This window comes from Pelecanus crispus, chromosome 2, assembly GCF_030463565.1.
Source record: "Pelecanus crispus isolate bPelCri1 chromosome 2, bPelCri1.pri, whole genome shotgun sequence".
Classification (NCBI taxonomy): domain Eukaryota; kingdom Metazoa; phylum Chordata; class Aves; order Pelecaniformes; family Pelecanidae; genus Pelecanus; species Pelecanus crispus.
Window position 1 is genome coordinate 165206326 of NC_134644.1, and position 26662 is coordinate 165232987.

General features: G+C 42.8%; 1 protein-coding gene across 1 annotated transcript in view; it reads right to left on the reverse strand.

Annotated features, from left to right (window-relative positions):
• CYRIB (CYFIP related Rac1 interactor B) overlaps nucleotides 1-24530 on the reverse strand; it is a 79291-nt gene extending 54761 nt beyond the window's left edge. Inside the window, 3 exon segments of the mRNA XM_075704792.1 lie at nucleotides 24222-24367; nucleotides 24369-24473; nucleotides 24475-24530. Of these exon segments, the coding sequence (XP_075560907.1) occupies nucleotides 24222-24367; nucleotides 24369-24473; nucleotides 24475-24530 (307 nt within the window).
• Nucleotides 24531-26662: the final 2132 nt, after the last annotated feature.

Here is a 26662-nt window from a genome sequence, read left to right on the forward strand (position 1 = left end):
TTCTATCCTGTCTCATATAACAAGAGTCTGAAGAATAAACCATCCCTGGAAAAGTACAGCAAGCTTCTTGGTTTGTTGGTCAGCCAGAGTATTCTCCAAGATCATGAACACGACACTTATGACACAACAGAGAACACATACGATACCAGAAAAGTTATTGAGCAGTTCATGAGAATGTGGAAAAAGAGTTTTCTGAAGAAACTAGGTACAGAAACAAGGCTAGTTCAGAAAGGTGGTATCTCTCTAACTCTGGGTTCCATGTCACATTTGTAACAGATAGCAAAGGGCATTAGCAGCTGCACTTTCTCTGCCAGCTTTGAAACCTGCAAATAAAATGTACCATTCCCACAAGAAGTGGCTTCAAAACCCATAACCTTAGGCATACAGAACTTTCCCTAGATGGTATCACATCCTACTGATGCTGGAAAACAGCACCAAACATGAAGGACATTGATGAGAACTAAGTCATGCTAGTTGTGAGAAACCCCATATTTGTAAGGCAGTTTCTCAAGCCTCATTCGCTGCCTTTGCACAAGTACAGAGCACTACAAAAGCAACGCATCATAGGAAATTATGAGGAAGCAATTTCTTCATTACCATAAACCCCTGTACACATACTATCAAACTTTTGATTATCATAAGGAATTATCAAACAGTATTTTACGGACATTTAGTTTCTGCCATTGAGCACTCTGCCCGTAATAGGAAAGAGCTGCTTCAGCACTCACTTAGTCAAGGATCACTGTTCCAAAAACGTACACTGGGGTAGTGCCAAGCCACCGAAAGCAGATTTATTTCAGAAAACATAGCCAATAAGAGCTACCACCTAAAAGCAGTGACTCTCAACGTCCTTCCAACTGCCTCTCTTTCTACTTTTTGTCATAAGCCCATATTCCATAAGGCCTAAGGCAGAGGATTTGCTTCATTTCCTTTGAGATGTCTGTGTCCCTGTTAAGAGCAGGTGAATGGCAGAAAGGATCATTCCCCAGCACCCAAACTCAAGTAGAGTGAAGTCATGCTTACACAGAATGACATGGAAGTTCAAGACACACACGGTGAAAAGGAGATGTGTTCTTAACTCCAAACAGGGACCAAAAAAAAAAAAAAAAAAAAGACCAGCCCGCTGATGGATATACCTGATCTATTCTACTCTTCCAAATGCCTGAAATGCTGAAAAAGTTTTCAGTGGAGTCATTGTACTCTAGAATACCCTGGGCTCCCACAAAGCTTCTGTCTCACACATACAAAAGAGCAGCAGCTCTAAAATTCCTGGTTTAAATTGAATTAGTATTTCATGCTATCAATTTTATGTGTATCAAAGTTCAGTTGTGATCAACTGGTACATCAGTACCTTTCATGAGTTGACAGTCAGAAACGTGTTCCACAAGAGAACATAACAGTTTAGTGTTTTAATCCAAATTTATTGCTGCATTTCATCAGAAATCACAGCTCCCCAAGAGTTTTTTTAACAATGAAATGTTTTGAAAGCTTAAGAATTAACAATGTTTTTAATAAGTTATATTATTTATGTCACTGTTCTTGATTTTGAATCTGTCGACAGCGAATTTCATCTGCCATCAAGCTGCACACTTACTCATCCTCAACAGGCTTCTCTGATGTGCAAGCACTGTTATCAGAAATATTCAAATCAGTAAAGCACTCAGAAGTGTTGCAACACAGTTCAGAGTCACTACTATAAACACCAATCCCAGCATGCAATTTCATTGCTTTCAGCCTTTTCCTTACCCTGTAGCCCTGTGTTGAAGAATAAAAACTTATTTCTGGCCTGTTTACTCTTTAAAAATGCCTAACTGGATATTTTAAGGAAAAATAAGCACTTCTGAAGTGACTGACCTTTAAGTCTTTGTTTCTGCTTTCAAAAATTCTAACCAAGTCTACTTTTCCCTGTTTACAAAACAGATACTCAGAGACTAAAATAGACACTATTGTAAGTTAGAGAAACCAAAACCTGTCCCACATGCATAGATTCCCCCCCCATTTCTGAAGGCAGAGAGCAAGCAGTTCCAGATGCTCGGCTTAATTAGGAAAGACATAAAAAAACATCCTACAAGTATTTGAGGAAAAGAGACCAGGCCAAAACAACACAATTCTGGGAGAAATCTCTGCATATGGAAGCAAGTCCATGGGCAAATTATTCAAATATGAGATCAGCTTTGAACTTACCTGAGGTGCTAGGGAGAATGAAGAAGTATCTGCAGCTACCAGCCTTGTTCTTATAAATCTCTTCAATCAGAACTATTCAAAACATTAATTTATACAGCTGTATAAGGTTAAGTGCAGGCAGGCTTTCAGGCTACCACTGTTACTTGACTAAAAGGGGAAGTTAAGCAAGACCCAATATCTGCTCCGTCAGTCTAGAGTAATGTACTACTTCAATTTACACTGTCTCTATATAACTATATGCACAAAGAAATGCAGAAAAGTATTCGTTACTGGCAGAGAAGTCTTGGCAGTTTATTCCTTTCCATGGCAGAAAGGAGATAAAAATCAAAGAATGCCATTCCTGGATGCTTTCAATGTTGAGATAGCATACAAACTGTAAAAGCAATTTTGTTGTCCATATATGAACAAGCATCCGTAAAAAAAAGGGTGAATGAAATGCCTCTTTGTAGGTGAAGGGAGTTTCCCATTATATCCTAAGTACATACAAATCTAGTATTAAATAAACTGGCACAAGTGTACAGAATTCAAAGGCAGGCATCAAGGCAATCAATCCCATGTTACTTCTGAATTCACACTGACAGTGGAGAATGCTTTGTCAAAGATCACAGGATTATATTTATCTCCAAACTTTTATTTAAAGCATTTGCCTTCACAACTTTGATGGGAGGACATCCTTTAGAAGGCATTTGCAAGACAGTAAGTGGTTCCCAGCTTAAAGATGTGTTCTGTTATCAGACCTGAAAATGCCTGTTTCTCCTCCCCACAAAACAAAGATCAGTTGGCCTGAATTACCAGCTTCCCGCCTTCCCGTTCCCCCCGCCCTTTAGAAACCATCTAAAAGCAGGAAGGATGCTGGAATTTTGTAAGACAGTTACAGACATAACCCTTGCAGGTCCACCATGAGTAACTTGTCAGTGACAACAGTTTATCGAAGTTGGATTAGTAAGAATTACTGCCACTTCTTCACAAGCCTGATACCATCACAAGAAAAGCCTTGAGATACACAGATTTAAAAAACTGAAATTGAAAATGAACATAATGAACTATAAATGTTGGCAAGAACTGCTACAAATTTACTTAAGCTTAGAAGGAGCTACTAGACAGAGGTAGTGGTAGGAGGTAATATTAACCACTTTATCACCTGTCCCCATTATCTCCCAGGGGAGACAGGAAGACATGTCTTTTATTGCTGTAGAACACAAAAAGGTTAGCTGCGAGAAAGAGCAGGAAATTAAAAACAACATTATAAAAACTGGGATGGGGGAAGGCTGTCATGCCAGGAACACAGTTAGAGCCATGCTATAAATGAGAAGAGGATTGTAACTGGTTCCAATAAAGTAGCTGTAGTTACAGGTTAGGTAGAAGCCTGTATTTTTGCTGGAGTTAAACTTTCATCAACTTCTGTGTTACAACAGAGGAGTTCTGCCTGTCAAGCACTTCCAGGATTTAATATCTATACACTTACAGCTTTCCTCCATCTAACCGTTAAAAACAATCTCAACTTTCTTGTTGGCAGTTTAGAGTCAAAACTGTGACTTTTCATCAATCTTTTATTCTAAAGGCTTTACCATTCACACAAATAACCACGCTTCAGAGTAACTCCAGTCTCAAGAACACAGAGCCCTTGACACAAAATGCATGACAGTCAGTCAACACGTTACTGTTATGTATTCAAACAGATTTCAGTTTTACTTTGCATGCTTATTCAACACATCTCTTCCCAACTCCTAAGAATAAACTAAGATTTCTCTCCCATTTGCTTTATTCTTTAAAGACCGCAACAGCACCGAGATTAAGTTCCCTGGAAAACTCAGTTCTTCCACCAGAACACTATGCTTATGTAGTGAGACTGTATTTTGTATGTATATATGTATGTATCTGAGTTTACAGACCAGAGATTTATTACCAGTGAGTTTTGGTGGGGTTTCTTTGGTATTTTTTGTTTGTTTTTAAACCTTCCACCTTATCTTTTATACAGCTGAGCCTAGTCTTTCTATTTAACACAGCTTCCAGCTGTATCATGGGAAGAAAAATACTGTCCACTCTCATAAGATAGTTTTAAATGTAGCCAACTTAAGTTAGATCTAATCAAATAGTGCTTAATGAATACTGAGATATAAAAGAAAAACAAGACTTTGTCCGTGTACAACAGAGATAACAGCAAAAAGAATTTGCTGGAATATGTAAAATCTTTTTAATTTCCCCGACACCATTTATAGCACTATGCCAGCTATTTTAACAGTAGCTAGCACAATAATCCCCAGTACAGTTGGAACAGCAATCATTTCTGCTCATCTTTACACACATGCACAAACAGCTGCTCCTCAGCAAGCAAAACTCTTTTAAGTCGTAAAAAAGTCATTAACAAATACTTCTTTTGCCAAATTACTGTTTCAGTTACATACACAATTTATGTCAGCTTTATACTAAGATACAGTTTAGAGTTTTGGTTTGGGTTTCTTTGTGAATATGAAGCCACTACAAAGATAAGCCTCCCAACTATCTGTAAACAAAACAGTTTGTCAGAACTATCTGGGGAGGCTAGTACTTATCTCAAGTTTGCTTTGAGACAACAGATTAGTAAAACAAGGTCTTAAATAATGACCACAATGCAGAGACAAGTCACATTTGCAACAGATTTCTGAAGGATCAGAAGTGCAACATTAGTTTGAAACAAATCTGAACCTGAAAGAACGTGCTGTTTAACTTCTTGGTAGGGCTTATGTTTAATATGAAATGTAGATCAGCAAAATCTTGGATCTTTAGGATATTCCACTGACTGCCAGCACTACATATGCCTACAGTTTCCCAGGCTACTTTCACTAGCAGCATAGTGTCACAAGAAAATAACAAGCATAGTTACTGTCTGAGGGTAAGTTAAATTCTAGCTTTCCTCAACAGCATGTTACTGACTGCCTTTTGATGACCTTCAGATTAGGACAAACTGTTCATAGTTTTTAGCTAGGAAAAAAAGTTGAGTTCATTTCAGTTTTGCTATTTGAGCAGGTTCAACTATGTGTTGGTGAAACTGCTCCTTCTCTACCTACACAAAAGGAGGCTAAAAGCTGCATGATTAAAACACAAGTCCAAAAATTAACCTCTTGTAAGTTGTTCTTCTGATTCTGCTGAAATACTCATCCTTAACAGAACAAGATGGAAACATGCAATTCAGACCATGAATGCATAAAGCAAAGCCAACGCAAACCACTAGATCAGAGAAACGCCTGAAAACAGATCTTCCTAACACATCACTTGCTCAGAAGCGTAGAATGGTTTGGGTTGGAAGGGACCTTTAAAAACCATGTAGCCCACCCCCCCTGCAGTGAGCAGGGACAGCTTTAACCAGATCAGGTTGCTCAGAGCCCCATCCGGCCTGACCTTGAATGTTGCCAGGGATGGGGCCTCCACTACCTCTCTGGGAAACCTGTGCCAGTGCTTCACCACCCTCATTGTAAAATATTTCTTCCTTATATCCAGTCTAAATCTACCCTCTTTTAGTTTAAAACCATAACTCCTTGTTCTGTCACAACAGGCCTTGTTAAAAAGATTGCCCCCATCCTTCCTGTAGGCCCCCTTTAAGTACTGGAAGGTCGCAATAAGGTCTCCTCGCAGCCTTCTCTTCTCCAGGCTGAACAACCCCAACTCTCTCAGCCTGGCCTCATAGGAGAGGTGTTCCAGCCCTCGGATCATTTTGGTGGCCCTCCTCTGGACCCGCTCCAGCAGGTCCATGTCCTTCTTGTGCTGAGGGCCCCAGAGCTGGACGCAGTACTGCAGGTGAGGTCTCACCAGAGCAGAGCAGAGGGGCAGAATCACCTCCCTCGACCTGCTGGCCACGCTGCTTTTGATGCAGCCCAGGATACGGTTGGCTTTCTGGGCTGCAAGCGCACACTGCCGGCTCATGTCCAGCTTTTCATCCACCAGTACCCCCAAGTCCTTCTCTGCAGGGCTGCTCTTAACCCCTTCATCCTGCAGCCTGTACTGATACCAGGGGTTGCCCCGTCCCAGGTGCAGGACCTTGCACTTGGCCTTGTTGAACCTCATGAGGTTCACAGAGGCCCAATTCTCGAGCTTGTCCAGGTCCCTCTGGATGGCATCCCATTCCTCAGGCATGTCAACCACAAAACACAGTTTGGTGTCATCTGCAAACTTGCTGAGGGTGCACTTGATCCCACTGTTGTTGAGGATATTAAACAGTAGTGGTCCTAGCACAGACCCCTGAGGGATACCACTCATCATCACCTCTATTCGGACACTGAGCTGTTGACCACTACTCTCTGGATGCAACCATCCAGCCAATTCCTTATCCACTAAATAGTGGATCCAACAGATCCATCTCTCTCCAATTTAGAGAGAAGGATGTTGTGGGGGACCACAAGTCTGTCTCCATTCACAAATAGCAAGTCTATGCAGATGGCTCCATGCAGCTGCTTCTTAGAGCTCTGGGTCTTCTGTATCTAGTGGATGAACACCAACCTGCCTCCACCAGCCACCTCCACACTTGGCCACAGCGCTGCGTCTCTGCCGGGTGCTGCCCTGTGGGGCCCCCAGGGCTGTGGGACCCCCCCCCCAGCCTGGGCAGCCCCTGGGACCCCGCAGGGCCAGCTGCAATGCTTCACATCCTGCAACCTTCAGGGGAGAACGGTGGCCCCAGCCCCCCAGTGCTGCCGCCATTGCTTTCCCAGGTACCAGGACATGGAGAGGCAGTTTGCACAGCTCAGCCTCTCCAACATGGCCACCCCTGGGCAGCAACATCCTCAGCCACTGTGCTGCCCCCACATCCAGGCCATCGGGGACCCAGCAGGAGACCTTCCGTTGCCCAAGTACATGCTACTGGATTGCTCCTTGGTCAGCCAGCACAGTCCCAGCAGTGTCCCCATGCCTGGGGATCCTGGTGACACCATCAGAGCCATCTCCCACTGCAACACTGGCTTGCTCTCACTGCCCGTGGAGCTGCTCACCCTGGACTACAGCATCCCTGAGACCTCCAATGCAGTCCTGAGCCTCAAACAATTCAACATCATCAGGACAGGGCCCCAGGAGCCATGGTGGGATGAGGGGACAGACCTGCCGCTGCCCCAGCCTGGCATGCCAGAAAAGCAGGGGGAAAAACAGAAGAGCACTTTTTCAAACTCACCCAGCAAGCACAGGGCTCTCATGGCCAGCACCAGGGTGGGAAGGTGGGATTAAACCCACAGCAGGGATGAGATGGAATGGGGGTGGGTGGGAAGTGGTGGTGTAGTTGCAGGGCAGGGGTGTTATAATAGCTTTCATGATACCTTTGCCCTTGTTTTTTCATGTAGCATGCTAAACAACACATAGGTTATTAACTTCAGGAAAAAGTGAAGCCACCAAAACAGCTACAAAAGAAGTCAGGTTACACAATATTTTAATATAAACAGGAATCACTGTAAGTAAAAAACAATCTGAACTATACCTGCTAGCAGAAAAATCCCACTTTCAAGCAGTAAACAACTTCAAGTTCAGTTTCGTGCAGACCAGTATCAACAATCCAGTTTTTATACTATTCTCATAAAGGGAAGAAAAACACTGGTACAGAAAAGTAACTGCCCCATAAGTAAAGTGTTATCTTTATGCAGAATTGTACAATTCCATACTAAACAAGACTGTCTAACACTGCATACCGTTAAGTGCAGCACTCTGTTGAAAACTACAGTAGCTGTTAATCGGCAAGTACATTCTTCCTGCCCTTCTCTCCCCCCTTTTAGCACTGTTAGCTTCACACAAACAAAAGGGGGCAGAACTTGTTTCTTTTCCATTCAGCAGGTTAACCTGTTTCTCCTGCTGTACACACTAGCAAAAAAAGACTAACAAAAGAAGACTGCACAAAATTTGGACTTGCAGAGCAAGAGATGCTAACTAGTAGACTGATGTAAGTATGCAAGTGATGGGGGGGTTGATTAAGAGACCCACATCAACAGCTTTACAAAGTCACCTTCCACACAGAATAGTGATAAATGAATTATCATCCAGCATCTTTAATAACAAGGACTACCACAGGAAAGACATTAGATCCCAATTTAGGACTACTTCAGAAGCAGCTCTCGAAGTACAGGATTTCGTATCTAGTGGCCTTTATCAAGATAAGGAGACTAGCTTCCCTCACCCTTTATTTTTTCGTGTCAAAAAATCTCACAATTGATATCACAACCAACACTACCACTAACTTTAAATACATTGATTTTCAGCACCGATACAAGTATAAGTACACACGTGTTCCTACTTTTACAGAAATTACAAACTCAAGCGTTACTTAAAGCTGAATATCCTCTTTGTAACAGAAGCCTTTTTTTCCTGAAATATCTTTGCTTTGCCTTTATACTTGCTAAAACCCGAGGACAAACAAAAGCCCTGAACTTTCTCCTTAAAACTTAAAGGATCTTGATCCTGAACATAGAGTATTACCCATTACACTTAGATTTACTGAATGCAGATGGGTGCTTTTTGGCAAGGAATGAACAGCCAATATGATTCACACCAAATGCACACCTAGTCCAACAGCAGGTATTTAGGGAAATATCCTCAGGACCACTTCAAAGGTAGTGCAGAAACTGCCTGAACTAGAAGTTACATCTGCACATTTGATAGCTATGCACATCTTCAGCCTCTTCAACTGAGACCAACAGCAAGTGCCACAGTCCAATTAGATACTGTGTGAGGGGAGCGGGGGGAAGCCTGATTTATTTTACACTTATTGACTGACAACTGGGTACCAATTTCAGGTGCCATGATGAAAAGTTAACTCGCTCCCTGTCAGCCTGTGCTATATCATTTATTTCATATACCTTTACCGCATCGCCTCTCGATTTCCTTAAAATCAAGGCCTAAGACGTTTAGGTTAGCATCCTATCTTTATATTCTAAGATTTTCAATCACCTTAAACATTAGTTTGGTCTATGACCAGATTTTACAGAAAGCAGGCATGTATATTAATTTACAACCAAGAAACTAGGTCAACCATTTTCTGAAATCCATGCAGATTCAATCTCTGCAAACAAAAAGGCAATGATGGTATGGTGGGGTTCTGGTTGGCTGGTTTTAACTCTTCAGCCTTTTTTAGAACAAGGCTGTTCTTCAGCAGCTTCATGGTTTTTCTTTATTCCCTTGCTAAAGTTTAGTGCCCTGAATGACTGTACCCTTTGAGAGTGGCATCTGAACAGATCATTAATCTGATATCAAGCCAACAAGGCTGCAACTCCATCTTCTGCCACCTGTTGTTCTCCCATCTCTGCTTTCCTGAAGGTCTCCCCTTCTTCACTTACCCGATTATTCAAATGGTAGATTTATCAAGCAGCACAACAGATCAAGAGTAAACATACAGGGCAGAAGTCCTGGCTCAGCCATCAATCATGTGTCAATGACATCACAACCTTTTGTTCCTACCCCAAACTACCAGGAATTTCCACTCTCCTCAGCTGCAGTGAATGCCAGAACTGCTTGTATGGTTTGTGCAAGCCTCTCCCCTGGCTCAGAGGGATCACCGGTTGTGCTTTGTGGGGTTGGGTTGTTTTGGGGGTTTGTTGTTGTCGGTTTTTTTACTTATTGTAAAACTGTACTTCAGTACACCATCCATACCCCAGTCTGGAGAAAAAGACCCCCACCCTTACAGTATTACCATGAAGAAGATATCATTCCCGTGACTATGGAAAGCCATTCAGCACTAACTGCGTAATAAATGAAATAAAAGACAAAAGTTGTTTAGCTGCTGCACCTTCTATTCCTTAGCTAGCACACTATTTTTAGACAAAAAAGTCTACCATAAACCAAAAAGTTTAATATTGATGCTCACCACTTTGGCTTCTAAACTGGTACTGAGCACAAATTCATTTTGGATCAACAAATAAGAATCATCATACTCAGACCTACAAAAGACAAAATGATTCAAGTATCTAAAAAAAATGAAGAACTAGCACTATCATCATCCTCCTGTCCACACTTCATTTGTTTGCACGCCAGTGTCAGCAAACCCAAATCCACCATCTCAAAATCCCATCTCATATCAACAAGGAGACACGGCATTTTGTTCCCACATCCTAAGAAAGTGGAGGAGGAAAGAACAGGAATTCACACTCCTTTGGATTGAAATTATTTAAATTAGGGGGTAGGTTGCTTTTTTGTTTTACTTACCCACAAGATGTCATTAATCACAGTGTCTTTTTCATAAAGCCAAGAACACTCACACATGGCTATGCTTTCCTATTTTCCATGCACAGTACAGCGGTTCTGCATTTATTTAGCAACAATACTGAGCCTTCTGCAAAGGTTTGCTGTAAGTTCAGAACAGGAGAACAGCCTACATTTCATGTTTCCTTCCTTCTGCAAGGTTGAGTCACATCCTTAGGTCTCCTTTTAGAAAGCTAACAAACGATGTTAGAAGGAAAAAAAAATCTTTAATGAAGAAGGCTTGCATTCAACATGACATACAGCACTGACACAGGCCACAGTTCACTACTATGGCTCCTTTTCTGCAGTGACACAGAAAAGATAACTGCACACCTTTTTTCCTGTTAGAAGCAAAATCTGGTGCTCTTCGCAGCCAGACCACTTCGTCAAAGGATTTCAGAGATAAATGAAAGGCTTTAACATTTATGAATAGTGAATTAGTACAAACAAATTCCTTGAAATTACTGTATTAAAAAAAAACCCCAAACCCTCACATATGGGAGAAAGCAGAAAGTTCAACTGCCTTTAAAGACAATGACTTTCTAAAGAGCAACTTCAGCATAAAATTAAGATCTGTGTTTGTTTCCTTTGGTCTCTCTAGCACTTCAAATAAAATAAAGCTTTTATCCCACTATATTTGAAGCCACAACTGCCAGCAGAAGAAACATTTCTTGCCTTATTTCCTCTATTGTAGCAACAGGAACACCACTGGATTAACGTGGGTAAATTCCCTAGTTAAAACTACTATAACCCCACAAGTTGTTTGTTTGAAATCTGGACCAGTTTGCCAAGGCTGTTTTGCACAGCCCAACCAGTACACAGGCTGGGGCAAGCAAAGCTGTTAACAAGTAAGTTCAAGCTTTAGATAGCTGCTTCTATTTGTGCAACGTACTACTACAGCTCATGTCACCACACTGAAATTGAGGGACCTCTTCAAATCATCCATGCTACATATTTGTATGATCAGAACAACTAACAAATTGGGATTAGAGCACCTCAGTCAACAAAGACAATGGAAGAACATCTCAGATCTGCTGGTACAGTTGGTTCTGTCAGTGCAACTTTCAACTGCATACTCCACCAGATTCTGAAACAATTACACACATATCACACAATATTTAATACTGTGTGTTTAAATATATATTTTTATATTGATATATTGTAAATAGTATGTTTATATGTATTACACATGAGATTATGCATTACTATCCACGCCTCTAGTGAGTCAGAAGCTGGGCAATGAGACAAATGCAAATGTAATCATTTTCTTATAAATATGATAAGCAGACAGAACTGATCCCCTGTTACCAGGCAAACAGACTAGACAATACATTTCCATCCTTTCTGCTCTGGATATACTGCGTCAATCTTGATATGTACTGTAGTTTTCTATAAGCACAGGTTTAGCTAAAACTAATACATGTAAGTCAATTGTAAAAGGTGCAATTCTCATTAAGCATGGGACAGTTTGGGGGCTGTAGCTTTCAGAAATACTTTCCAAAATAATTTCTTTGAAGTCTAGCTAGCTATTAAAACAACAATGCAGCATATTTAAAAACCATGACCACACTATTTCTATTTAAAGATTAAATCAGCACCATTTTGCAAGGTACAGAGAATCAACTGTTTGGCACAGGTGCTACCGCAGAGGAGGAACTAATCGCTAAGTTTCTGGGCTGAGGACACGGCTGCTGTGTCAAACTTCCCCAAAAGGTTTTCTTTTCATAATTAACCTACAAAATTTGGAGGGTGGAGGGGAAGGAAGAGAACGCACGTGTCTACGAAAAAGAGATCACCTTTTTCAAACTTGCTCAAGACAAACTACAAAAGTCCAGCCAGATTTTCAGAATTACTCCTATATAACTGAAAAATGTGTGCGATTATAAAGCCTCAGGCAGTAACAGACACTGACAAATGAGAGCTGCATCTTTCAGCAGGTATTATCTGCAGGCTACGATAAACACTACTCATTCTAGTTAACGAAAAAAATAGGAGATGCTGAATTTACTACCTCTGCTCAAATGGTACTGGAAAAGCTTGAAGTATTGACCTTGAATATCAGTTTCACTGCAGAAGTGAGAATCTTACCTTTTTTTTCTGGATGCACTGTTTTGGAAAGGGTAAGAGCAGTGTTCATGGCTCTTCACAAAGAATAAAAGGTTAGTTTCTGAACTGTAAACTTTACTCAGACCCGAAAGGAGTATTTGTCAGAAAACCAGACTACTACAGGCACACAGTCTGCACCAATTACAAGTACTGAGAAATCCTGAGAACCACAGCATAAAGGGAAAAAAAAAAAAAAAAGCCATGACTGGTTCAACAAGCCGTCCCCGATTCCGAAGCACAGTTCAAACGAAAGCTGCCTGGACTTCTGGCCCAAGTGACCCGCATTCAGAGCTGCAAACCAGCCCCTAAGGAGCATGCTTCCAGGAGCCCTGAACCTGCTCAGTCAGGAGGGGGGGGCGGCAGGGCCGGGAGAGGAAGGTTCAAAGACAAAATTCAAACCATTTCCTTTGCAGGCAGTTCTAGCCTCGACTTTGCAGAGATGATTACAAGTAGTCGTGATGCTAAAGGAAGGAAGCACTAGGATAACAACCAGAGCTACTGTACTACTGAATTAGGTGCTACGAGTAGCAGTTACTCTAAACATTTTGGTTTTACAAGTATTCAGGGGAGAACAAAGCAGAGAAAAGTGTGCTTGGTCAAAGCAAAAGAAAACACAAAGAATGTTACCTATGTCAGATATTTCCTGAAACACGAGCATGAAGAGCTTTCTACATAAACGCCAAATAAAAGAGGATGAGAAAGGACAGAGCAGTAAGAGTGAAACTATCTGATCAGACGTAAACCAAGAGCATGAACCCTACCTTCCAGCGACTCCTATTACAGCGCTCGCAGGCAGGACGCAGCCTTCGCGCTTCCGTTGCGAGCCTATCCTGTAATAGCAGCCTCAGCAATTTACGGAGCACAGCACAGCTGACAGCCGTAAGGAAGAGATGATGTTACACACAGTAACTGGTTGATAAGAGAAAAAAATACTTTTATGAGGTGCCCTCCTTCAGTGAAGGGCAGCTGATGAAGTGTAGAAATCCATACTCTGGGACCTCCTAAGGCAGGGGCAAAAAAAAAGAATACCTTAACTAAACCAGCTTTAAATCAAACAAAAAACTACACAAGAGCACAAGTACTTTAAAGAATCAGGGTATTTATAAAATACTAAGATGACTATTCAGACGTATCTAACAAGGCTTTCACTCACTGTAATTTTTTTTTCCTTTTTCTGAACTTCCAAAGATGAGTTGTAACACTAGCTCAAACTCAGACTGAACCGTCCTTGAAAAAAGATACACTTAAGTACCAACATAAAATAGCGTATTTTTCTTATGATTATGTTATTAAGAAATATCTTGAACTGTTAAATCAAAACTGTGCTCATTTACAACACATGATAAAAACGAAACACCCAATCCTACTGCCGAGAACAGCGTTTTACAAGGATTAATGTAAAAACATTTAGTTGTTTTTTTCCTAACACTTCAATTCAGAACCACGAAATAGACCAATTCTAAGTGCAACAATTGTGCTTTTCATATTAAAGAAAGAATTTGGCTTTCCTTTTTTTTTTTTTAACATGCAAAAATACTAACACTAAAGACGACATGTTCTCTGAGGAAGTTAAAGCTATATAATCGTGGAAGCTAAACACAAATTACTTAAAGTTAGTAAGTGATTTTTCAGTTCTTCTTCTGAAGCTATTGCATATACATCAGCAACACAAAATTAAGCAGCATTGAATCATTCTGGCAGTGCTGTAAAGCCAACACATTGTGAAAATTGAACTATATTGTACTCGATATTTTTTATTTCCTGACAACTGTCAGCAGCACACAGTGTGCCCTGATGAGTGACTGCATGAGTGCTTGTCCCCTGGCAGAGAGGATCCATCCTCAGCAGATGGAACAAGAGCATAAGCAAAGCCTGTATCACGGGTATACCAAAATAGAGGCTTGAAAATCACTTAAGTGTTTTGGCCAGCAATTAAAATACTAGTTTCCTAAAAATACATGTGGGTTCTACATCAGCTCAAATTTGCTTGGGATACAAACTGCCCTACTTGAGTCCTGTATAGATAACTACTGAACAGTGTGCGGACACACATGCAAGTGCCGGGGTGCACGTGTGTTTTTATAGATACATACACACGCATATAAAAATCTATACACACAGAGAGTAACTATAAGATAGGAACTATATCACCTTAATTGCATTCCCATCCTCTGGAGACAGATGGTTGGTGGTTTTTGTCTTTTTATTTTTTCCCCTTTTTAAACAAAGTTTTATCATGACTGTACTTCCTTTTCTTTTTCAGTGCTGCTACTCCCAGCTCTCTCCTGACTCACCCACACGTAGCTATGCTTCAGCATGTTGCACTTCATGTTCTTTTATACAGCGTCACTACAATGCTTACTTGAACTGAAGACACTGAAATTGCATAAATCCACCCACAGAGGTACAGGTGGGCAGAGCTGACAGATCACAGAACTAAATACACAAAAAGCCTACATAAGGCCAGAAAACAGCACCTGAGGCTCTCATTGTTTAAAATCTTTGTTTATGTGTCCTTTTCCACATGAAAGTACCTCAAGTTTGAACACTAATGTTTGTCACATACCCAGTATCACAGCAGAAGCCAGCTGCGCTTCTAAGAAACCCAGCGTACAGACAGACTTTTCAGATCAAAAGCACTCCTGTGATCATCCCCCTCCCTAACAGGGGAGAAAAAAAATCGCTACCTGAAGACCCAGAAAGAGATTTGCTAGTAATGAATGCAAAGCTTTCAAGACAAAGCAAGTTTCCACCAAATTTAATCTACAGCAAAAGTGTTCCTACTCCTGCTAGCTGCAAAGCTGATCAGCCAAATATTAACTGAACATAAGCCAACACAGTAGGCCTGGCAAGAAAAGGCAAAAAACCACAGCTCCATCAGCAGAGGCTGCTGTTCTTTTCTTTACCCAGGAGTAAACACTTTTTTCTTTTTTTAAATACTATACAGTTTTCTAAACAGCATAAGCCTCATTCACAGTATTTCTCTTAAAAAAGAAGCTCCCAAGAAAATCTTTGCTTGATGAGCTACTAAGAGGATTAAAAAAAACCAAAAAAACCCTCAAAAAACCCAACAGGGTAGCAAAGGCTTTTTACTCTTCCTTCTAATGACAGAAGAAACAGCAGCTTTATACTTCTTACATTGGTTGATACGGTTTCTCTTCTAAAGAGAAACTTGAGAAGCTACAAGCTCTACAAAACAGAAAGAGCTTATGGTTATGGTTCCTCCTTCCAGTGGCTGGAGTAGGACAAAACTATCTGTCAAATTAAACAGCTAAGCAGAGCAATGTGGGCAATTGAGAGAGTCCCAACTGAAAAATAAAAATCAGCCCATTCTTTCTTCCTTCACCATAGAGAAAGGAATTCATTGCACGCAATTCTGTTAATAAAGCTGCACCATCACTTTGACTTTTCCATAACATTTAAACACTAAAAATAGGTGTCTTTTTACAACACGTGGCAGTCTGGCCCTAAAGCTGTATGAATGCAGTACAGCTACAGGATGCATCAATACCAAAAGTTTGTTGGAGTTACTAATACCAGAGTATGAGTTCTTGAGAGTCACACAACGCCAGAATTAATCCTTCCTCATTTCTCTGAGCAAGCAACATATTTATACAAGAAGAAATTAGAAATAACTTTGCCTTTTTGACAAAATGAAGTAGCCATGTTCTGCTGCTGTGATAAACAGAATGACCTCGAGCACTGCCACGTTCTCCAATACAGTTATGGTAGCTACATGTCCAAAGAGACTATAAACGAACACAAGAAACAACTGTGAAGTTAGAATATACCATTAAAATGGAATCACAGCAAGAAAAAAGCAGCAAGTTCAATGGGGATGTGGCTGCAATATGTAAACTAGTCTAAAAAGACTCAGGTTCCAGTCATTTCTAACCATGCAAAACCAGCTGAACTTCTCTTCTTCGTGCCTTTGCCCCTCATGTGTAAAATAGGAAGCAAACCACTTCCTCATCTCACTAGACCATTCTGATAATAAATAACTGTACAGAAAGCATTACCAGACTATCCAAGAGAAAATTAATTGCATCTCTGGAGCAATCTAGCAAGAGCCTGGTATGTTATTAAGCAATGGAGACAAACTATTGAGCACTTGTTCACTAAACCAGCACCAGCCACTTCATCCTGCGGATAAAGCAAGGGTCTTAATGGAAGAAATGGCATACAATTACGTATTCAAGGCTGCTTTCTTTCTGCAGTTCCTTTACTTTTGAGCACTGCTTCGCAGCCTAACAGAAAAGACCAAGTATAAACTCTTAACTAGGAGATGCACCCGGACAATTCATCTTTGTAGCTACATGGCACATCACCAGAATCAGAAACATTTGCTCACGACACCAATTTCTACCACTTAGAGACACATATTAAGGTAAAGCGGTGAAGACATGATGGCTACTAATGGCAATGGACAAAACTTGGTATGCTTTATTTCACTGTAGTCCCTTTCTTACAGTTTTTCTGACTACTTTTACCATCCCGAGTTCCTTGTGCAACAGACCTGTCTACCTTCTTTACAAAATCCCAGCTTCTACTCTTACTTCTCCTGTCCAGCCTTCTCCCCATCAGCAATCTTTTCCATATTTTCTTTGTCCAGCAAGTTCCCATTTCCCTCTATGTCCCCAAGATGCTGGGTGAGAGGCAGCATCATTCCCACACACTCCCTCGGTACCTGACCAATACTCTCCACACAGCCAACAAGCTCCCAACCCAACCTCTCCACTCATTTTTGAACAACTTGTCCCTGACTCAGACCCAGATTCTAATTAATATTCTTCCCTGCTTCCAGCTCAAAGCAAGCTGCTCCTCCTCCTAGTTAATTGCCATCACTCCTCACCTCAGCTTGTCACCTCCATCCAAACCTGTTTCTTCTCCCATGCTGCCTGGCTGGACACCTGTTTATTAGAGCATGAGTTTTCACAGGACTGTACTGGGGTCAAATTGAGGCCCATTCTGCACTAGGGACGGGGTGAGAAGCAAAGCAAGAGGCACAAGCCCTGCAAAAACACTCCACTGTAAAGCTGAGACACACTAGAGCAATTTGAAGAGCTGTCAAGAAATTTTAAGACTACAGTTACAACATCCGTTCCCAAGCCTCACTTTTGGCAGCTACTGAAGTAGTTTGACTGAAATTCCTTTGAAAACCTGACACAATATTAACATTGATATTATATGACATTATTTGCTCAAAGTATTAGGTCTCAATCAATAGTCTCTTACACCGCCATTTACTAGACTTTACTGCCAGTCCCACCTACAGTAGGTTCCCTACCAGGACACGATTCTATTCTGTGTTTATTAAGAAGCCATAATTACAGAAAAAGGAATAGTTTCTCCATAACAAGTTTGAACATTGCTAAAACCAGAAACTTCAGAAAAGATAAGGAAACAAGTTGGATTTTGTTACACTAGCAGAAAGCTCTTGTAAGATCATCCTCCGAACTTCAAGCTAGGAGATATGAGCTAAATCATGTTATTCTGTTACTACTGCTAAGAAATTAATTCAGCTCTGAACTCTGAGATGCAAAGGTAAGAACAGTTTTTGAAGTACTATTTTAGTGTTCAGGAGAATATGACTTTAGCCAGTTGCACATGGGAACAAGCAGCAAGTAATCTTCTACAAGAAGTACCCAGAACAAAAAATTTCAGAACTATCATTACAGTTCAATTGCCTGTTCAGCTGACAAATCCACACCTCCCCACAGAAGACTTCTACGCACAAGCAGGAAATCCAAATCCAATCAATTAACTACTATCCGTACGCAATCCTTACATAACACTCTGCCTTGTCTGTATGATTTTCATTTATCTAAAAGGTCAGCAGTTTCATCTTTGCAATGAAGCCTCATGAAGTCTAGTGGTTACATATTTCACTTCCACATTAAGACGGAACAGTTTCAAGTAACTGTATGTCTCAGCACATAAAAGGTGCAAATATAACAAAAAGAAATGAACTGGCTTTTCATGCCCAGAATGCACTTTGCCTGAGAAGTTTCACTTTCAGGGATACTAAACAGGAAGGCTTTGTTTTTAAAAAGAAAGAGCTATGAATATATTTCTTATTAATTCTTACAGCTTTTTTTCCCCCCAGACTAGCAGCGCTAGAATACAGAAAAGTAGTTTTTTCAGTAGAAAGGTCAAACTGACTTGCACATCAGAAACGAAACAAACACCTTTGCTGTCCAACACAAAAAGACAAGAATTCCCTTTCCCTGCGAAGGTGTTCCGCTCAAGACTGCTACAATAAAAAGGAGAACCAGCCATCATCCAGTGCCACACCTGACTGGAATAATACACAATTAGATCTAACTTTTGAAGTTATACAACTGCTAGAGCCACTAGTCACAGAAACAGGGCTTTCCAGTCAGCTAATTTATAACTAGGGCTCCTAGGAACTCATCTATTACCTTGTGTTGTACACCAGAAAAAGTTACTCACGCTAACACTCCATTTAATTTAATCATCTAGTAGTGAAGGAGAACCAGAATTGCCTCACGGCTGAATTTAAGAGTCTTTTGAACTACGCCAGTTAAACAGAATTTGCTCACAGAACAGCCTCCTGCTACTGGGGAATGGTTAAGCCCCGTAGTCTGAAGTAAAGGGTGTTTTTAAAAATATATCTAGGACAGTGTTCTGCTGCACTTTCTCATACATGAAGTGATTACCAACACAAAACTTTTTTTTGCCTGGTGGTCACCGATTCAGGTAAAGCATTTGCTGATGGGAATCAGCCTTCCAGACAAGCGTATTAACTGCCTACAGGATCAAGCTTCAGGTTTTGGTGTGGGTGGCAGACAGAAGGCCTGTTTTGCAAGGCACACTATTTTTGTAGCTCCAGCCACACCAAACTGAATGCACTCAATCTCACAAGCTAAGCTGTCCCAGACCCAATTATGCTATTTTCACGGGGACCACCTGGGAATCCCAAGTGCTGTAGATATAAGCCAGAGAATCAGCCAAACACTTAGTAAACAAGACCACAAACCATACAGCATTTCCACTGAACAGGAGAAAGAGAATAAAAATAAATCCTCCCATACAAACTTTATTAGAGGAAACTAGTTTTCTACACTTGAAGATTGTACATAAGTACAATCTCTTTGTTTCAGAGATATTTAGTCTCCAATTTTTCCTACAGTCCCACGATGCTTCTGTGTAGTAGAAACAAATGCTGGGTTTAGTCAGTCATACATCATTCCCCCAGTGCAATACTAGAACTTCAGGTTAGTGCAAATAAGGCAAACAACAGCCTTTTCTGATATACACAAAATAGCCAATACTTGTCTAGGTACTAGAAACCTAAATATTCTTTTTCTAGGTGCTGAAAAAGTAGTGTTAAAGAACACTCAAAAATAGTAAGTCTGGTACCAAAAGTCCTTTTACAAATCAGTTTTGTGGCCAGTATTAACATTTCCAGAGTTAACCAGAAATAAATTACTAAACACTTCACCAAGATCACCTGATCCAGTAGCAACAGTAAATGAAGACGGTAGCGTAACCAGATGACAAGGGTACCAGATGTGAGTTCAAAAGCCACACACACTGAGCAGGACGTTGTCAGCCTTTACCTCACATCTACGACTGTATTACAACTACCTTGAAATTCAAATTATCATGAGTGAAAGGCAAAAGAATGCACCATTTTACTTGCACTTTTCAATATGCTTTGTCTGTAACTAGTTTCACTATTTCCACAGTGAAGGTATTCTCTGTGTATGAGGCTTTCACATGACAGAGAAGACAAAATGCCATTTCTAAAAAAAGAGAATGCAATTAAAACCACAGGAGATGGGGAACACATGAGGAAGTGCTGTAACTAAAAATGCTTTCAGCTTTACCTAGTCAATTCTAAAACTGCTCATTGTTTGTTGCTGGTTTCTGTTAAGCTCTGCTGTTTAATATAATTGCAATGCATACACCTCCAGTAAGCAGTGGAACTGCAAATGTAGAACAGTGCCTATATAAGAGAACCCATTACTCTCAGGAAATTTTAAACAGTTTGAAACACTCTGCCAGCTGCAGCAGCCAACCTGTGGCACTCGAGAGAACATTCCTGCACCACAGAAGGGGGGAAACTGAGGTGAATTTATAAGAGATCCTGAAATTATAGGCAATCAAGTCCCTGTCTTCACACACACATGAAGAGAAAAGCAGACTTCTTCACACTGGGTAGAGGTGTTAAATTTTCCACCATCAGAAGGAAGAAAATATTAATACTCTTAAGTAAAGGTTATGTATCCATAGATTAATATTAAACGAAGACTTACAAGGTACGCAAGAGGACCATCCATTTATTCATAAGTGCTCCTGATACATGCAAATGTGTGGGATTAGAAAAGATACGAAAAGGTGCATACAACTGGCCATCATTTTCAGCAGGGAAAATACTTTGAAATAAATCTTACTCTGCCTAATTGATGCATGTATTTCAGGTGCCACAGCTAGTAAGTAGCACCAATGCTTCACCTTCCCCAGCACTTAACTCCTTCCAATCCAAGCATACCTTCCTACATATCCGCAGTCCCCTCGCTGTCCTCACCTCTGAAGCTGTGTTCACAGATTTGGAGGGATTCAGTTGGACCAAAATGACGACCAGGATGACTCTCTGCATCCTGGTACTAAGCACAGGAGTTGGCACTGACATTCAAACCTTGCACAGATTCAGCACATACATTCATTTGGGCAGCGTACCTCGCCTGTAGCATATTTGCTTGACAGCTGATAGTCCGTAACATGCAATTTGACAACCCTCAAAATATTTTAGCTTTGAAGATGTATTTTCAAACATTTTTACAATGAGTAAGTCTCATAAAATTGATTTATAATATACTTCAGGGTAGTTAACGTTACCTTAAGAGACAGAAGTAATTCTTCTCAACTTAAACCCATCTAAAACTCTCAGTGTAATTATAAAAGAGCAAGCTTTTAGGAAGGACAGGCAAAGGCGATAACCTTGATTTACACTAGCACCATTATTTCTTTAATTAGAAAAAAACCGCACAACAGAAAACCCCAAAACAACCAAAAACAACAAATACACACAGACCTGACTGCTTAAAAACCAAATTTGACTTCTTCCACTTAGGCTTTAATTTTGCCCGTCTCTGCTACAGGGTATGCATTAGTTCCATCTATTCCCCCAGCTGGGAGGCAATAACAAAAAAAAAAGGGGGGGGGGGGGGGCAGTGCAGGCTGTTTGTGTATCTGTATTCTCCTAGATACACAGCAAGGGGAAAAAACCTGCATTTATGTTTACCATGCTGAAGCAGCTACAGAAATCCAAAGTGGCCCCTACATATGCTTTTCCAAATGACAGAGCCAATTTGTTACTGTATTACTCCATAATTCAGCAGTTAGCAATACAAATATTGCCCACCCTTCTGTCTCTTTACAGTATTAATTCCAGGTGTCTAGTGAGCACCATTAGAAGTCTGGCAACAGACACCTTGAATTAAGTTCCCCACACGACTGCTCCTAAACCGTTTTAGCTACTGCATTCAATTAATTTCAAAATTAATTATTCTGCTATGACATAAAACTACTGAGAGACATGATAAAAAATAGGTTCCTTTTTCTCTTTATCTATACATTAAGACTCCCGCAAAACTCGGATAAGAGGACAGGACAGTTACGTATGCAAGAATGGAACCGGCCAACGTCATGTTTCTACAGTCAGCAAGGTTCCCGCAGGAAAGGTTTCATGTGCAGAGGCAGAGAATTTCAGAAGACAATCTCTTCAATAATCCATCACCTCACCTCAGGTGGCCCCAGCTAAACTGCAAACAATGAAGAAAATCTAGAGCACCTGATGACAAATGGAAGTTGTATAACAGACAGGATCAAATTCATTCCTTACTGTCATACAACCATGCTACTTCTTGACAGGGATATTTTAAAACAGATCTGGGATCACTTCTCTGTACGGCCGCTACTCTCTGACAGCTAATATATGCAGCAAGAAATCTGACAGTTTGACTTGGATAAAAAGCTATCTGCTCTTCTACTGAAAGCTTCTGTTTCAACAATGGAATAATCTCTGTATGCCAGACAAAAAACATTACTGCTTCATGGAACGGCAGCATCTTGTTCACGTGGTTTGGGATTTTACTGTTAAACTTGCCACACAGAACTGAAGATATTTTGCAAAACAACGCAGCTTGCTAGAACAGAAGTATCTGTCAGGTGGAACCTTCTAAGTTTGGACTCCCATTCCAACCTTGACAATAGCGACCTCAGGCTAATTGCTAAACGTCTCCCCTCCAATACCCTTATCTGCCACAACCTACTATAGAAAATGCTTATGAATTTAAAGGTATATTTAAAGTCCAAGTAGTCAGAGCACAAAGAAAGAAAACTTTGTGTTAAGGGGGGGAGGAGTTTTAACAGAACAGGCTTTGCAGTTTTTAACAGCAGAAACGGTAATAGGAAGAACACAGATTATCAGATCAACCTAGAAAACATTTTGCTGGTTTAAGGATTAACATACACGCTAATGAACACTTGTATTTCCATACTACGTTATCAGAAATTCAGAATGACAGATTTTAAATGTTGGTGAGACTCCACTATCACAGCAGAAAGACAGCTGTCATACTGTCACTGACATTTGGATCCAGGATGCTGATGCAATGGAACGGAAAAAGAAAACAGAAAAACCCTTCAAGAACCTTCATAACAGAGTCTCTTGATTTCTCTGACATCTAAAATGTTTCTGTGAAGAAACTTGTTGTATTTTATTACCACATAAGATATGATACCACGCTGAAAAGTAACAAAATAGCACCAAGTTGCGTGTGTCCTTATATCGCACAGGAGGGAATTAAAATCCAATTAAAATTTGATTTTATCAGCTGTTTAATGAATAGGTTAGAAACAACACGCTCCTGTCACGGCTTCTGAATTCACCTTAACCCTACCTGGAATTACAGTCCCAGCATCACGGCTACCGCACCCGAAACTGCAGGATACACCCCAACTACGACAAATTTGCAACGATTTCTCTCTCCTGTTTACCTCGCCGCATGTTTTAGCTACAGTCTGAACGGCTGCGGTGTCCCTCCAAGAGGTGCCCTCCTCCTCCTCCTCCTCCTCCCGGTTAACCATTAACACTGTCACTGCGGCCCCCAGGCCCCGCAGCGCTGCCTGCAGCCCGCCGGGCCGGCTGGAGGCCGCCGGGGGGACGCGCTCCTCGGACCGCCAGCTCCTGCCACAAGCCCGTGGAGCTGCGGTCGCCCGGGGAGCTGCCCGGAGCTGCACCGGGGAGCAAACCGGATCCTCTGCCTCCGGCCCGCCGCGGTGAGGGGAAGGAGCCCCGCCGGCGCGCAGGGGAAGCCCGGAGCGGGGCGGCCGAGCCTGGGCAGGTCCCCGGCACTTGGCGCCGTCTTCCAGCGGCCGCCGCCGCTTCTGCCCCGACCCCGGGCGGGAGGCCCCGGCCGGCGGGCAGCCCCCGCCTCACCCTGCCGGCGCCGCGGCGGCGGGACGCGGAGGGCAGAGGCGCGGAGAAGTTGCGGGGGGCTGAGGGCAGGCGGGTTTGGCCCGGGGCGGGGGGGGAGAGCAACAGATGGGAGCCGGGGCTGCGGGCGGGGGGAGCCCCGGCCGCTCAGGGGCGGGCCGGGCCCCGGCGGGAACGGGGCGGGGGGGTGGGGGGGGGTGGCGGCGCCAGGGCTGAGGGGAACGCGGGGCACGAAGCGAGGCGCCCCGCCCGGCCGCCCGCCCTCCCCGCCGCTGACACTCACCGAGCCGCCCCGCGGACGGCGACGCGGACGGGAGCGGGGAGCCGGAGCCGCCGCCTCCCCCCGCTCGGCCGGAGGCAGCAGAGCAGCGGCGCGGGCGGGCCCCGCGCAGGGGAGGCCGGGTGGCGGCAGCGCCGGAGCCGCCCGCGCGGGGGAGGGGAGGGGGGGGAGCGAGCTGCACGGCGCCGCGGGGGACCGGCCGTGCGGGCGGGCGTGCGCTGACCCGGATGTACCGGCGGGCGGGGGGGGGGGGGGGGGGGGCGGCCAGCAGGTGACTGCGCAGGCGCGCCGGGCTGCCAGCGCACTGCGCATGCACCTGCTGCGACTCCGAGTGTCTCAGGCAGGGGCGGGGGAGCGAAAGAGAGGCGGGCGGGCGGGCGAGACGGCGTGTGGGTCGGCTCCTTAAAGGGGCCGCCGCGGGGAGGGGGCAGCCATCTTCCCGCGGCTGCCGGGCGAGAGCTCCCGCCGCCTCCCCTGCCTCCGTAACAACTCATTAAAGCCACTAGCTTAACATCACGGATCCTTGCGTGAGCCAGCTGTGTGACTGAGATCTTTTTTTTAAGGCCTGACTCAGGGGGTTTAAATGTTTGGTGCTGGCAAAGCCGTGATGGGAAGGAAAATAAGGCTCCTTCGTGGGGAAAAGCTGGGTTGCTGACTGAAAGGCGTGCGTAAATTTCTTCCCAGGTGGATCGTGTTGTAAGATTGTCGTGGTTTAGCCCCAGCCAGCAACTAAGCACCACGCAGCCGCTCGCTCACTCCCCCTACCCCGATGGGATGGGGGAGAGAATTGGAGGAGTAAGAGTGAGAAACACTCCTGGGCTGAGATAAGAACAGTTTAATAATTGAAATAAAGTAAAATAGTAATGCTAATAGTAACAGTATAATAATGATAATAATAATAATGATACACGAAGCAAGTGATGCACAATGCAATTGCTCACCACCCGCCGACCGATACCCAGACAGTTCCCGAGCAGCGATCGCCCCTCCCCGGCCAACCCCCCCAGTTTCTATACTGAGCATGACGTCATATGGTATGGAATAGCCCTTTGGTCAGTTTGGATCAACTATTCTGGCTGTGCCCCCTCCCAGTTTCTTGTGCGCCTGGCAGAGCATGGGAAGCTGAAAAAGTCCTTGACTAGCATAAGCAGTACTCAGCAACAACTAAAAACATCAGCCTGTTATCAACATTCTTCTCCTACTAAATCCAAAACACAGCACTATGCCTGCTGTTAGGAAGAAAATTAACTCTATCCCAGCCGAAACCAGGACAGTATCCACCCCTTATTCTATACCATCTACGTCATGCACAGGCCCTCCCCTTTCCAATGTGTTCCAATTAATCACCACCCCCTTTCCCTATCTTGATATACACACAGATATCATTCCCTTCGTCTATGGCCCATCCCTCTAAAATGTCCATTGAGTTCATTTAGCCCATGACTTTGGGTTCCATCTGTCATCACAGTCTTTCAGAGCAGGAGAGGTGGTGTGCAGTGTTGGACTGTTGCATGCTGAAGTCAGTTCTCATTCCAACATGGTTTCATCAAAGTTCATTTTCCTTAGGCTGGGCAATTCTTACTGCAATACCATTGATGCGGCATATAGCAATCATAATATATAGTATTATATACTTAATATTAACCTACTATATTATTATATTAACATGCAGTTAAGAGATAACATATAGTTAAGAGATAACATACAGTATTATAAAGCAATTAATATCATACAATTCAGTTCATTGGCTATTTTCACCCAAAATCAAATTCCCTTGAGGTACACATTGGGCTTCCCCATCCTTTCGCATCACCCACCAAGTGCACCCAGGTCCTTGAGCAAAAGCAATCCCACGAATGGGTTTGCCTTTGCCAGAGGGGGAAGTAACCCAGACTGTCTTCCCCAGCATATTTTTCATGTGCACTACAGGAACTTTATCTCCTTCTACAGTACGTAAAAGTTTTGATTGGGCAGGGCCAGCTCGATTGGCAGATCCCCTGGTGTTGACTAACCAGGTGGCTTTTGCTAAATGCGTATCCCAATGTTTAAACGTCCCACCACCCATTGCTCTCAGGGTAGTCTTTAACAATCCATTGTATCGCTCAATTTTCCCGGAGGCTGGTGCATGGTAAGGGATGTGATACACCCACTCAATGCCGTGCTCTTTGGCCCAGGTGTCTATGAGGTTGTTTCGGAAATGAGTCCCGTTGTCTGACTCAATTCTTTCTGGGGTGCCATGTCGCCACAGGACTTGCTTTTCAAGGCCCAGGATGGTGTTCCGGGCGGTGGCATGGGGCACGGGATATGTTTCCAGCCATCCAGTGGTTGCTTCCACCATGGTGAGCACATAGCGCTTGCCCTGGCGGGTCTGTGGGAGCGTGATGTAATCAATCTGCCAGGCCTCCCCATATTTATATTTTAGCCATCGTTCACTATACCCAAGG